Source organism: Vigna unguiculata, chromosome 1 (genome assembly GCF_004118075.2).
Source record: "Vigna unguiculata cultivar IT97K-499-35 chromosome 1, ASM411807v1, whole genome shotgun sequence".
Taxonomy (NCBI): Eukaryota; Viridiplantae; Streptophyta; class Magnoliopsida; order Fabales; family Fabaceae; genus Vigna; species Vigna unguiculata.
The window spans coordinates 22,496,268-22,511,137 of record NC_040279.1 but is presented as its reverse complement, the minus strand read 5'-3'; the positions used below and the strand labels follow the sequence as shown (position 1 = coordinate 22,511,137).

The window sequence follows — 14,870 nt, the reverse complement described above, 5'->3', positions numbered from 1 at the left end:
GGATAACCTGGAATTGGAATAGAAATAGAATACCTTTGTTGCATGAATTTAATGATTTAGAAATATTAGAAATTGAAAAGTGCATACGTGAATCACTCTATGAAAATGGTTTAAGTAAAGAAAATGAAGAATTTTTTATTTAACTAAAAAAGTAATTTATATATAAAAAAATTAAATTTGGCACCCCTAAATTTTTTATTCAAGTTCTACCATTGCCGTATCTTGAAAATTAACAACACCGATTTCTGAAAATCGGTAACACCGGATTCTGAAAGCCGATAACACTGATTTCTGAAAGCTGGTAACTCCGGTTTCTGAAAACCGGTAATTACAAACCAAAATGGTAGCCTACATATGAAATTATAAAAAATGGTAACTACAAATGGAATTATAAAAAATTTGGGAGTGTAGGAAGAAAATTTGGGGGTGCAGGAAGAAAAAACCTCCCACAATTCAGAAACAAATCTAAATCAAGAAAAGAAATTAAAATTTCTGGTTATTATCATTTTATAGCCTCTAAAAATAATATTAAAACCTAAATTTGTGTAAGATGACTATATTAGCTTTTTTGTTATTGTCATTTTGCCTCGTAAAGCTAGTACCAGTAAGTATATAAAAATAACGTGATTTTCAAAGTGAATTACAAATCCAACAAGTCAAAGTTTATTAAAAATATGTTCCCAACATATAATTAATTGCTTTATGTCTTTGTTAATTAACTACAATACTTATATCCTTTGTTTTTTTATTAGAAGATGACGTTGTATGCTCATGGATACATTTGTACTAATATTAATTACATTTTAAATCTTATAGGTTATAAATATAAGGTTAAAATACCTTTTTTTTTTCCATTTTCGTCAAGTTTTTTCAAATAAGTCCTAATTTTGATTTTGTGTTCAAATAGGTCCCAATTTTCGTCAATTTTGTTCAATTGGGTCTTTTTTTGCTAATATCGTTTAAATCATTAACGGCCATAAACAGTGACGGCCACGTGTCACTTCGTGGTTTTTTTGAATTTTTTTATTTTTTTTAATTGTTTTTTAATTTTTTAAATATTTTTTTCAAATGTACACGTGTCAATCCAGGAGCGTGTCACGTATCACTTCGTAGTCTTTTTGAAATTTTTTATTTTATTTTATTTTTAGAATTTTTTTATTTTTTTTAAATGTCCATGTGTCGACCTAGTAGTGTGTCATGTGTCAAAGTCAATGTTTTATATTCAATTTGGTCCCTATATTTGTTATCTTTGTTCAATTAGGTCCCAATTTTTGTTAACATTAACTAATTTGGTCCCTATCGAAGATGTGACCAAATTTCATTTTTATATCAAAGTTATAATGATGTGAATTTTAATATATTATATAAAAATATTTAATAAAAAATGTGAATTTTAATATAAAAATTAAATTTGGTTTTAATTTGGAAAGGAACCAAATTGGTTAATGTTAACAAAAATTGGATCCTAATTGAACAAAAATAACAAATATAGGGACCAAATTGAATTTAGAACATTGACTTTGACACGTGGTACACTACTGGGTTGACACGTGGACATTTAAAAAAAATTAAAAAAAATTTTAAAAAATTCAAAAATAAAATTTAAAAAAATTTTAAAAAAATAAAAAAAAATCACGAAGTGACACGTGACACGCTCCTAGGTTGACACGTGTACATTCAAAAAAAATTTAAAAACATTTTAAAAAAAATTTAAAAAAAAATAAAAAATATTCAAAAAAATCACGAAGTGACACGTGGCAGTCACTGTTCATGGTCGTTAATGATTTAAACGGTGTTAGCAAGAAAAGGACCCAATTGAACAAATTTGACGAAAATTGGGACCTATTTGGACACAAAACCAAAATTAGGACTTATTTGAAAAAACTTGACGAAAATTGGGACCAAAAAGGTATTTTAACCTAGATATAATTACACAAATAATAAAGGTTAAATTGGTCTTTTGGTCTCTCTATTTGTCATGAAATTTCAATTTGGTCCTCAAATTTTTCGTTGTCTCAATTTAGTCCTTATTTTCTTAAAAATGACTCAATTTGGTCATCACCGTTAACTTTGACCAAACGTTGTTAAAGTCAACGCCACGTGTCAATTTCTGTTTTTTTTTTAATTTTTTTAATATTTTTTAATATTTTTTATTTTATTTTTATTTTTTATTTTTGACACATGTCACTTCACAATTGTGCCACGTGTCAAAGTGACTCAATTTGGTCCCTATATTTATTTTTAGTTTCAATTTAGTCCCAATTTTTGTAAAAATGAAGCAATATTATTCTTCCTTAAATTGACATTAAATTTACTTTTTTATAAATTTTATGGTGATATTCTTACTAAAATTAATGTTTTATTAAATATTTCTATAAATATTTTAAAGGCTTAATTACCATTTTGGTCCCCTAATTTGTTGTGTTGGTTCATTTTGGTCCCCTTATTATTTTTTGGTTCAATTTGGTCCATGCCGTTAAGTCTACGTTAACACCATCTCCGTACATGCCACGTGTCATTTTGTGGAATTTTCAAATTTTTAATTTTTTTTAAAATTAAACTGCCACGTGTCACCTTATGGTTGTGACACGTGTCAATTTGTAATTTTTATTTAAAAAATGTACTGCCACGTGGCAGGTCACGATTGTGCCACGTGGCAGATCACGATTTGTCACGTGTCAAGCTAACATTGGTTGTTTTCAATTTAGACCCTCTATTTACAATTTTGATTAAATTTAGTCCCCCAATTTTTTAAAATGATTCAATTTTGTCCTCTCTAATTTGATACCAAATTAATAATTAAGGTTAATTACAATTTATACATTAAATCACTCCCTAAATACTCATGTTATTTCATTTCTTACATTTTTCACTTGTAATTTTTTACACTTGAAATTTTCTATACATGTAAAAAAAAGGTATAATTAGTCGTATAATACCCAGTTTGGGGCTAGGGTGTCAAATAGGTACTTGATTTAAAAAAAGTGTCAATTGCATCCCAACATTTGAAAAAGTGCTTCAATTAGGTCCCTTTCAGACAGAGTTGACTAACGCCACGTGTCAGTTTGTGGTTTTTTTTTTTTTTTAATTTTTTGAAAAAAAAAATGCCACGTGTCAAGTCCTTGTGTGTGACAAGTGGCATTGTCAGTGCCACGTGGCAATACATTTTTTAAAATAAAAAAATCTCAAATTGACACATGTCACAACCATAAGGTGACACGTGGCAGTTTATTTTTTTAAAAAAAAAATTTAAAAAAATTAAAAAAAATTGAAAATTCCACAAAATGACACGTGGCATGTACGAAGACGGTGTTAAAGTTGACTTAACAGCAGGGACCAAATTGTACCTTTCAAAAGATTAGAGGACCAAATTGAACCAAAAAATAATAAGGGGACCAAAATGAACCAACCCAACAAATTAGGGGACCAAAATGATAATTAAGCCTATTTTAAATTAACTTTAAATTCTATACAAAACATTAGACTTTGATTTTGTTTTGAACTTGAAATTTAGTTCCTAAACTTATGTGTGACAAATTATTTGATTTTTAATTTTTACTAAGTTTGTATAATATGATATACACTTGATGCCTTTGTATATGATGACAAAATTGTTAACTTTTGAAATTAATTTTGGGGTTTAACTTTGTTTAATAATAAAACTAAGAAAAAAACTTATTTAAAAATATTTCTACAAATATTTAATAAAAACGTCAATTTTATTAAGAATATCATCATAAGTTGTATACAAAGATTAAATTGAGTCTCAATCTAAAGAGGACAATATTGCTTTATTTTTACAAAAATTGAGACTAAATTGAGACTAAAAACAAATATAGGGACCAAATTGAGTCACTTTGACACATGGCACAACTGTTTAGTGACACGCATAAAAAATAAAAAATTAAAAAAATATATAAAAATATAAAAACAAATTCAAAAAAATATTAAAAAATTCAAAAAAACCAGAAATTAACACGTGGCGTTGACTTAACACCGTCTAGTCAAAGTTAACGGTGATGACCAAATTGAGTCATTTTAAGAAAATGATGACCAAATTGAGACAACGAAAAATTTGAGGACCAAACTGAAAGTTCATGACAAATAGAGAGACCAAAAGAGTAATTTAACCAATAACAAACAATACTTTATCATTAAGCGTTTTCTATAAAAAATAATGTAGATACATTTTATAAAATCAATTTTATTAATAAAAGGGAAAATCAATTTTATTATTTTGAAATGTACTTGACTTAAAAATTTAAATAATCTAATTCTTATGTATTTATCTTAACTATATAAAAGCATTTTAAGAATTTTATCGAAACACCACGTCTGATAAAAGCTCTTCATAAATAAACGCTTAATTATATATAATCCAAACACTAAACTATCTTATCTAAAAGGAACTTTAACAATAAAAACTTGTAAATAATTTACATAAACCCATCCAAAGAGACTTTAGGTGAAGAAAATATCACACACTCCAAATCTTAGGTCTGCAGTGCAGTTAGATAATTTTACTTCTCTTCTAAAAGGTATAAGTCACTTGATTAATGATCATATTTTAATTAATGTTTGTTATCTTGTAAGAGGCATAAGTCACTTGATTAAACATGACGTCTCTTTATTTACAACTGAAAAAGTTTTTGATTAAATCTCAAAGGAAGTGAACTCTCGTGTCCCTTTATTTAAATAAAACATAACTTTAAGTAGTCCCGCGATTTAATTAAAACAAGACACTAATCACGTTTTCACTGAGCTTTTATAAAGGTTAAAGTATAAAACTTTTCTATCAGAAAAAAGGTTTCAAGGTCTTGTAAAATTTCTTGAAAATAAAATAAGATTATAATATAAAACTTACATGAAATAAAATCGGAATGATTCTTGTATTAGAAATAACAAAAAGTTATAATAGTTATGATTGACATCATTCTTACGTTAGACATAACCTAAAAAATCTCTCGTTATGATGTGGCAATTTATATACAACTTAAATATTAATTTCAAAATTAAGTTTAAAAATTTGAACTGTTCCAAAAGTTTTAAGAATATAATATAATGTGACATAGTAAAATTAATTGAGATAGAATCAGAGCTTTTGCATTATAAATGCTCTAAGAAGACATGATGGTTCCAGGATTGGCCAAACAGGTATGGTGTAACCATTCTGGATGATGGAACCTTATCAAAGATCGTTGTTCAAACGACGGTGCATAAGTCCAAAACACAATTAAGGAACTCAAATTAAGCCAAAAAAAAAATAACTCCATTTTCCCATACGGCATGCCATAAAGTAAAGGAATATAACCGAGTTAACTATACAAGAAACAATGTTGTAAGTGTACGCATAACGAATTATAAAAATGTCGTATTAACCAACCTACTTGCTAAGCAGATCTCGAAATGTTATTCATGATACGAAAAATACAATGCAATATGCCCGAGGGCATCAGACTCTGAGCATCCATAGAAGTAAAAAAGTCAGGCGATTATTGATACAAGTCTCGTAAAGCAGTAATACTCAAATTCCGAGTTACATAACACTTGCTAAACATAAAATATGAGAAGTCCATGGCCAAAGATATCCATGGCACATTTCGACATTATCCAATAAATCAAAAAAATTGTGGACTCATTCCACTTAGAACCAATCCAAGGTTTTCAACCAATCATCAACTTGTTTTCCTCCAAGAAGGTATAAGTTGGTACCTCTAGATTGTATGGTGCCGGTCCCTTCCTAATTCTGCCAGAAATATCGTAATGTGAACCATGGCACGGACAAAACCATCCGCCAAAGTCACCAGCATTTGGCAAGGGAATGCAACCCAGATGTGTGCACACCCCAATCACAATAAGCCACTCAGGGTTCTTTACTCTCTCAGCGTCCTGCTGGGGATCACGAAGAGATGCAACATCAACACTGTTTGCCAGCTTAATATCATCTTCTGTTCTGCGCCTGATGAACACGGGTTTTCCACGCCACTTAACAGTCACAGTAGTGCCTGGCTCAATGCTGGAGAGATCAACTTCAAGTGAAGCCAGGGCAAGAACATCCTTACTTGCTGACATGCTGAGCACAAACTTGAGGACAAGGAGACGAATCAAGGACGCATAAGCAAACCTACCACCAGTTAGTACAAAGTAGGCAAATGCCCTTTTGCTTGGATCGCCAGGAGGAAATCGCTCATGGTTGTGTTCATCATATATAATCTTAGAAGAAGGGTTTTTAACAGCCGCAACAGTTGCAGGAATTTCAGGAATAAGGCTGTTTTCCTTAGGGTGGAACAGAGAATCAGTAGCATAACCTGGACAAGATAAAATGAAACCAATTGACCCAAGAAAAAGTAAGCCTTAAACTAAGAGCATAACCCAAAGAATCAACATATGCACAAAGCTCAATTAAAACTACAAAAACAAAACCCTAAACTAACATAACATAACATACAGCTGCATATTAGGCCCACCGTAATATACAAATCTTCTTAAGAAATAAAAAAATTCAAGAATACTTTGCAAGAAAGTATTCATCCAGTGACACAAGAGTGGTAAATCATAAGCATAATTAACAAGTAACAGAAATCATAAATATTCTGCTAATAATCACTGATCCAGTAATATAGACCCTGTTTGGATAGATATCTGAATAGTACACTTATAGGAGAGGAATATAGGAAGAAAAAATAAAATAAAATTTTCCAATAAATTCTATGCTCAAGTTAACATAAACTCTTAAAGTAGCTAGAATTATGAAACTAACCACAAATTAACTTATGCATAAACTTAAAGGAGAAGCTTATTCAGTTTCCATCATATTATCTTTTCCTTTAAATACTTCAGAACAAATTTGTTCAAACAAAATCATACAAGAATCCCAAAGTATAGTGATGATACCAATAGATACCACATGGTACACACAGAACAATCAGAACTTAATAACTATTTACATAGTTTCCTTTATATTTTTCGAGATAGCAATGAAACATTAGCAATTAGTAGTACCGTATATAGAAGAATAAAAATAGTTAGGTAGTAACTTCTAGGACTTGTTAGATTACATCCGTACTACTAGGAAAAAAAAAGTTCTATTTTCACCACTTTTCTTTACATTACCTAAATGAATAACCATTACCACCCTTTGATTTCAATAAAACTCCATGGCGTAGAAAACGACCTATACTATCTGTATAGATACCCCTTCAAGTTTCGAAGAACAATGTCATCAGAAAACAACTAAACTTCCATCATAGAAGCAGAATAAGTTACCTTCCTCAGAATGGGTTAAAATTGCATAGACAGGGAATATATGACCTTGAAAAATTTAGCTACAACGAGGTAGCATAAATTTCCTCAAAGCAATGAAATATAGAAAACTCCAACCAAATGTCATCCAATTAAAAAGAAAAAAAAATGTACAAAAACAAAATCAAGATATCAAATAACAGACGAGAAAAAAAAAACTCGGAATCCAAATTCACAATACCAACAGGAAAACACGAGAACGAATCGCACACCATCTTCTAATAAAAAATATCCATGAAAAATCCAAAAACTATCATCCAAAAGGAACAAATAACATCGCAATCCACAAAAGCGAACTGCCTCCGGATGCTATAACCTACTTAAGTAAATCAGACAAAAGTACATCGATCATATACAAATTTGAGCTTTACAGATGAGCATAAGAATCAAAAAGCATCCAATCAAGGATAATAATCATAAGGAGAGGAACCCTAAGATTCAAATAACAGAACGATCCAAACAAAAAAAAAATACGAGCGAAACGAATCATTTCGAAGCTTCGATGAATCCATAAAGGGAGACATAGGAGAAGGGAACCCTAACCTCTGACGGGAAGGAAGAATTCGGGTCGGAGCGAAAACGGGTCGGATCTGCGCTCCTCCGAGGAAAGGGACGGCGCGACGGGGCTCTGAGAGAGAACCGCTGAGGCAGCGTGGTTGGCCCTCCACGGAGAGGAGGAGAGAGACGAAAGCCTCTTTGCTGCAACCCTCAACATGTTTCTTCTTCACCCTTCTCTTTCTTTCGTTCGTTCGTTGGTTCTCGCCCTGCGATTATACTCTTCTACACAACAACGAAACTTTCTAAAGAGAAAACAAAAATGTGTCCGAATGTGGTTAATCAGTGCCATTTTTGTCTCCAGTTTGGGCTGGGCTGAACTCGTTTGAATCTTATGTTCAGCCCGAAAGGCTTTCGGTTTGTAGTTTTTGGATTCATGCTATTACTTTTTGCACCTCATAACTTCTTCCCTGCACCTATAAATTTTAAACTTCTCACACTTTGCTCTTCTTCCATTAAATGGCAATGAAGGTTTTTCCGGGAACCAATATGCTACATTTGCGTTTTTTTTTTCATGGAAGAGTTTCTGAGAGCAAGATTTTGGAACACTAAGCTAAACTAAAAATTAGTTTACTTTAAGCTTGAAGGGGGAATAATTGTTCAAGTATTGGCATTTTCATTTTTGCTTTCAAAGATATTTGGGTTGTTTATTTGGAGTTTTTCTTTTTACATGGTACAATCCATACGTCATTTAGATCGTGTAATCCAGAAGAGAAAAGTGTTTTGTTTTTAGATCTTGTAATCTAAAATTCGAAAATAATAAGGAAAAATAATTTTACTTTAGAAATTATATTTTAGGTTGTGTATCTAGAATATAATTATGAAGTTTTAGATTTTGTAATTCAAAAGTAAAAATTATGCTATCTATTACTCAATTTGAAACAAAAATTTGAATTTTTATTATACAATCCAGAAATTTCAAATTACAAAATTTATAATACAATTTTGCACTTCTGAATTATGTAATTTAGAAGTCAAATTGTTGTTCTTGTTGCATATGGTTTAAATTGGTAATGTTGAATATTTAAAAAAAAAAAAAGGATTCCAAATTTTGGATTGGAATTATTATTCCTTATCGTGCTGTTTGTAGCCATGGCACACGAAAATTTGGTTGTTATTAGCTAAAAGTTGTTAAAGTCCAAGAAATACTCATGTAAGATGTAGTTTAATCTTTATATAGAGAACTTGATTGAATGACTATTGAGAGAGTATATGCTATCAAGCAAACCCGTGTAAAAATTCAAGCGTAAGTCATTCTTTCCTTTTATCTCTTTCTTTCATTATATGAGAGTTTTACTAACTAAGATTTTAGAAAATCTTGACAAATTGTTTCTCATATAAAACTATTGTTTCACTATGCATCATTAAAGACACAATTCAACCTCTTCTCCTATCATTACAAGAAAATTTTAAATTATCGATAGAAAAAATTACATCGGTAAAACATAATTTATAGATTGATTTTAGCAACAAATTTTAGAAATTTAATTACTTACGAAAACATATATCAGTAATAGATCTATCAATAAATTATAAGTTTTTACTATTGACATAATTATTTGTTGCTAATATTTGTTAGTAATTCATAACTCTCGACAAAAATATATGTTGATAAATTGTGTCAAAGTTTCTGCTTTGAGTATTCACTATTTTGTGATAAAAATTTTCAATAATTGATTTTTTTTTAGAATCTTTTGGCAAAATTTTCAGTAATGGACTTTTTTTAACTTCATTGGTAATTGGATTTTTTGAATATTCATTGGTAAATATCTCAATATTTGAATTTTTTTAAAATTCATCGGTAATTTTCGCTAAATCTAATGAAATATTTTTTATAAATGAATTAGAGATGTGTGAGAAGAAGAAAGAGGAGAGGGATAATGAAGAGGATAAGGAGGATGAAGAGGTGTTAGAGATGTCAACACCCAATTTTGTCCGGGTTATTTTTTATTTTTATTTTTTATTTTTTATTTTTTTGTTTCTTTTCATCTTATTTTACTTTTATTTTTATTATTATTCTATTTTTATTTTATTTTTATTTTTTTGTTTTATATTTTTATTTTGTTTTATTTTATTTTATTTTTATTTTATTTTTATTTTATTTTGTTTTAATATTATTTTATTTATTTTTATTTTATGTACAATTTTCTTTATTTTCCTTTTTTACTTTTTATTATTTAAGAAAAAAAAAATGAAAAAAAAGAAGACCAAGAGGTTAACGTAAGGTCTCTAATGGTTATGGGTGGTAGCTAGCTAGCCATGGTCATGATGGCTGAAGAAGGAAGGAGCAGGAAGCAACATCTGCTTTCAGCTTATCCCACGTACGTCTCGAGGTGGGAAAGGAACAAAGCAGATGCACAAAAAATATCATCAGGGATCCCTTCATTCAGCAGATTGGAACTTCTTCACTCATGGAGGCTTTCCCGCATTCTGTTCTCTAAAAAACAAAAACAACACCTTCATCCTAACATTCTCAACACCATATAACCCAACCCAATACCACCGTGCATCATCACCACCTCCATTAACCATCATCACCGTCCCCACTCTTCTCCATTATCATCTTCCATCACCTTCAACCTACAATCAGAAAAATCAAGCAAACCCACTTCACCGCCACTCTTCATCTTCTTCCGATCACATACATCAAATCAGAAATGGAGAAATAGGAAAAAACAGAAACGGCGGCGGTGATCGCGTGACGTTTGCGGACCTAGTCACAGTGTGACTGGCACGGTGGTGGCGAGTGGCAGAGGCTAGGACGCCTTTCTCTCTCACGGGAAGAAGAAACAAGAAAAAGTGGTGATTCGGGAAGCTTAGCAGCACTGGCGGCATCGACATTCACGGCGGTGGTCACATACGCTTCGTTAGCGGCATCTTGAAGGAGAAACAACATCTGTCTCGCGCGTTGGAGAAAAAGGGAGAAAGAGATGCGCCGCCGATTAGGCTCCTGGCGGTGGTCGACGTTGTCGCTAGGGCCCCCTCGCCGGCCGGAACGAGTGCAGCGTAGGTGGGTTTGTCTTGTTGGTGCTGTAAGGCAGTGAAGTTGTCTGGCCGTGAATGAGGGTTGGTGTGAAGGAGAAGAAACTCTCTTTAGGGTTTTGCTTTCTATGTTTAAGAGTTATTTTTGGGTTTAGGTTTAAATCTGCTCCCATTAACTTCTTGCACCACCATTTTTAATATTCTCACCCTTCTGTGTATTGTTTTAGGTCTTACTCTGTGCACCCCTTTTTTTCCTTTATCTTGCACCCCTGTTTTAATTTTTGCTGCGAGTACCCCTGATATTTACTAACCTCGCACCCCTGCCTAACTTGTTCCATACTTTACTCTGCGCACCCCCTTTTCCTTTACCTCACACCCCTGTTTTAATTTTATCTACGAGTACCCCCTGATTTTACTAACCTCGCACCTCTACCACCCTTGTTTCATGTTTTACTTTGTGTACCACCATAATTGATAACCTTGCACCCCTATTCATGTTTATCTTGTTTTGGGCCTATGTTTTATGTTTACTTCATGCACCTCACACGTTACTTATGTACCCTATTATTATTATTATTATTTTTCTTTCACTTTTGTCCTTTTTGTTATTAAATTTTATTTTATCCTTTCTTTTTGTTATTTATCTATTATTATTTTTTTTCCCTCCAAAGAAAAGAGAAAACAATTTTTTTTAAATTATAAAAATTACAAAAAAATAGAAAAAAAATGTAAAAAATGAAAATATTCTCTTTTGTGTTTATTGTGTCTGTCCGGTCGCCCGCACCGTGTGACACTCATTTTCAAAAAAACAAAAATAATTTTCTTTCTCTTTCAGTGTCTGTCCGGTCGCCCGCATCGTGTGACACTTGTTTTCTAAAAAATACCAAAAATAATTTCATTTCCCTTTTAGTGTCTGTTCGACCGCTCGCGTCGTATGACACATATTTTCAAGTAATTCAAAAATACCAAAAAAAATATACAAAATTTTCAAAGTACAAAAATATCAACATTTTCAAGCAAAAAGTCTTTTTTTAAGAACTACGTGATCCTTGATTCTCCACTGTGAGATACGTAGGAGCAAGGTCAGTCCTTGTCAGGTTCACTTCCAAAAAATCAAACCTTTTTTCTCAATTGTTTTTTTCAAATATCTTTTTAAAGAACTACGTAACCCTGATTTCTCATTTTTAATGAGAATACGTAGGACCAAGGTCAAATCCTTGTCGGGCCCAAAAAATTTAAAAAAATGTTTTTTTTGTTTCTTTTTAGTATTATTTTTGTCTCATTATTTTTGGGGAAAATCAATATTTTGAAAACCACATCAACTTTTGCATTTCTAATTAAAGGTACCGCCTTCGGGCGGGCGTTGTAGGGTGCTAACACCTTCTCTACGCGTAACCGACTCCCGGATCCAAAAATCTGGTTTTTCGTAGGCTTATTTTATTTTTATGGTTTTCCATGGTTTTCCAGAATAACTATGGTGGCGACTCCAAATCTTTTTTAAACTCGTTTTCTTTTTCGGTTCGCCTTCCCGTCGCGATTCCGGTTGCGACAAGAGGCAACGACAAAAGTGAAGATGAAAAAGACAATTGAGGAAGAGAAGAAGAGAAGAAGAGAATGATAAGTTGAAGATTAATGACAGAGAAAAATTTGAAAAAAAAAATGTGATTAGGGGTGATCATGGATTGGATTTTTAATGATCCAATCCACATCCATTTTGGATCTAAATAATTGGATTAGATTTTCGATCCAAATCCATTTTTTTTATAAAAAGTAGATTAAAATTTTTTAAAGTTCAAATCCAAATATTTGGATCAAGTTTAAATCCATATCCAAATATGTGGATCAAGTTCAAAATCCAAAATTTATTTTTCATAAAATAAATTTAAATTAAATTTTTTAAAACTTGTGTCCATATGCCCGACACCATAGAATTTGGCAGTTTTTTTGTCGGGGCCAACGAGGCCAAATTTCAACATGGTACGGACTCGGCTGACTTTTGGTCGGGGCCGACCAAATTTTGGTCGAGCTCGACATGGTCAAATTCGGCCAAATTTTGGCTGGGGTCGACTCGGCCGAATTTTAGCTAGGGTCGATTCGACCAAATTCAAACGAATTTCGGTCGGGGACGACGTGACCAAATTTGGGCCAGGGTCGACTCGGCAAAATTTCAGTCGAGATCAACTTGATTGGATTTGGCCGAATTTCGGCCAAGGCCGATTTTGCCTAATACGACCTAATTTTGACCAAAGTCGACTTGGCCAAATATGGCCACATTTGGGCCAGGGTCTGATCATTCAAATTTCGGTTAGGGTTGACTCAACTAAATTCGTCGGTCGGGACCAACTCGGTTGAATATGGCCAATTTTTGGTTAGGGTTGTCTCGGCCGAATACAGTAAAATAATTCTGGGTCGACTCAGCCTAATGCAGTCAAATTTGGGTTGGGGTCAACTCGACCGAATACTTCCAAATTTTGTCCAGGACCGGTTGGGCTAAATTTCGACCGGGACTGACTTGACTGAATTCGGCCAAAATTCATATAGGATCACGCCAACTCAGTCAAATACGACTAAATTTGGACTAGTCCGTCTCGAACTTTAACTTAACAAAAAATATAAATTGAAAATTTGGATTGGATATTTTGGATTATCCATTTTGAAAATCTAGATTTAGAGAATGAATATCCAATCCATAAAATATATAAAATGTAGATCAGATTGAAATCTATATCCAATAAAATGGATTTTAAATGGATTAGATTTTTAATAAAATGGATATTAAATGAATTGGATCAGAGAAAAAGTGAATTAAATTATAAAAATTGGATTTTTTGTCCACCCCAAAGACCATGTATTGAAAATACAAGTAAAAAAACAAAGAGTAAATTGAGATGAATATTAAATCTAAACACTCACTTTAAAAATATAAAAGATTTAAAATCATATAGAAAATGAAGATTTTAATTGGAACAACTTTGAGTCACAATTTTTCCATAAAACTGAGTTAAACTTTTACAGTTTCAGCAAGACATGTGCAATAACTGAACCAGGTAATTGTACAATCCAGTACAAAGTACCAAATGTGATTTGAGGGTTATATGAGTGGAAATTAAAGATTTGAAACAAATTGGACTTTGAAGAGCCAGATCGAAGACTTGAGGATCCCAACTAAATGAAAAGCAGCACTCCTCATCCGAGAGTGTATATGTTTCAGCAAAAATTGAGCTGCGACAGAATCTGCGGTTGTTTGAAATCTAAAATATAAGCTTCATATATACGATGCTAGAAAGAGTAATAATAAGTAGAAAAAACCATGTAACTTTACCATATCGTTAAAACTAAGGGTGAATGATATAGGTTTATCAGTTTTCTATAGAAATTTTCAAGCAGAAATAATCCGTGAGTTTGGATTCCGTTTTTAAAGTTATGCCACCAAACTAACCCCAAAATAAACTACTATCTCATGCTTAGGAAAGAACCAATGTGGCTGATTTGGCCAATGTACATTTCATTCTGCAACAATTATAATGTCTTAGTTCCAATGAGTAAACATTAAAATATTAAACAAATAAGAAATCCCTGATTCTACAAGCACCTGCAACAAAAGTTTCATTCTGATTCAATAACTGTTTTTGCATAAGCACATGGTTCCTATTCACACTTTTATTCCATGATTTGAGATTGTTTTCAGAATAGCTAAGGTTAATTACTAGTCATGAATCATTATCCTTAAACAAGCAAGTGCATACTTTCACAGATGAACAAATATAAAAGATATATGATGATGGGAAACATTAGAAACGTTTAAGTGATTTCAATGTTTCATAAACTGATAATTTTAGTATATAGAGATGATGGCATGTAGTTTCGAGAGAAGTTATCAATAAAATATTTCAGCACACACACATCACTGCACCCAAGCAATGCGTCATGTTTGCCTCAACAATCTGCATTTCGGAAAGCCAGTTTGTCCCACATCGGAAACTTTTTGAAAATTACACAAGTTTATAAACCACTGCGAAAGAGCTCTGGAT

At 31.9% G+C, this 14,870-nt stretch overlaps 1 protein-coding gene across 1 annotated transcript; it reads right to left on the bottom strand.

The window, feature by feature from the left end:
- Positions 1-5,356: 5,356 nt before the first annotated feature.
- LOC114185653 (cytochrome b-c1 complex subunit Rieske-4, mitochondrial-like) lies at positions 5,357-8,127 on the bottom strand. Its single transcript, XM_028073517.1, has 2 exons — positions 7,846-8,127; positions 5,357-6,308 (listed from the first exon to the last, which is right to left on the bottom strand). Exons 1-2 carry the CDS (start codon positions 8,015-8,017, stop codon positions 5,665-5,667), a joined length of 816 nt encoding a protein of 271 aa, XP_027929318.1. The 5' UTR covers positions 8,018-8,127; the 3' UTR covers positions 5,357-5,664.
- Between the last annotated feature and the right edge of the window lie 6,743 nt (positions 8,128-14,870).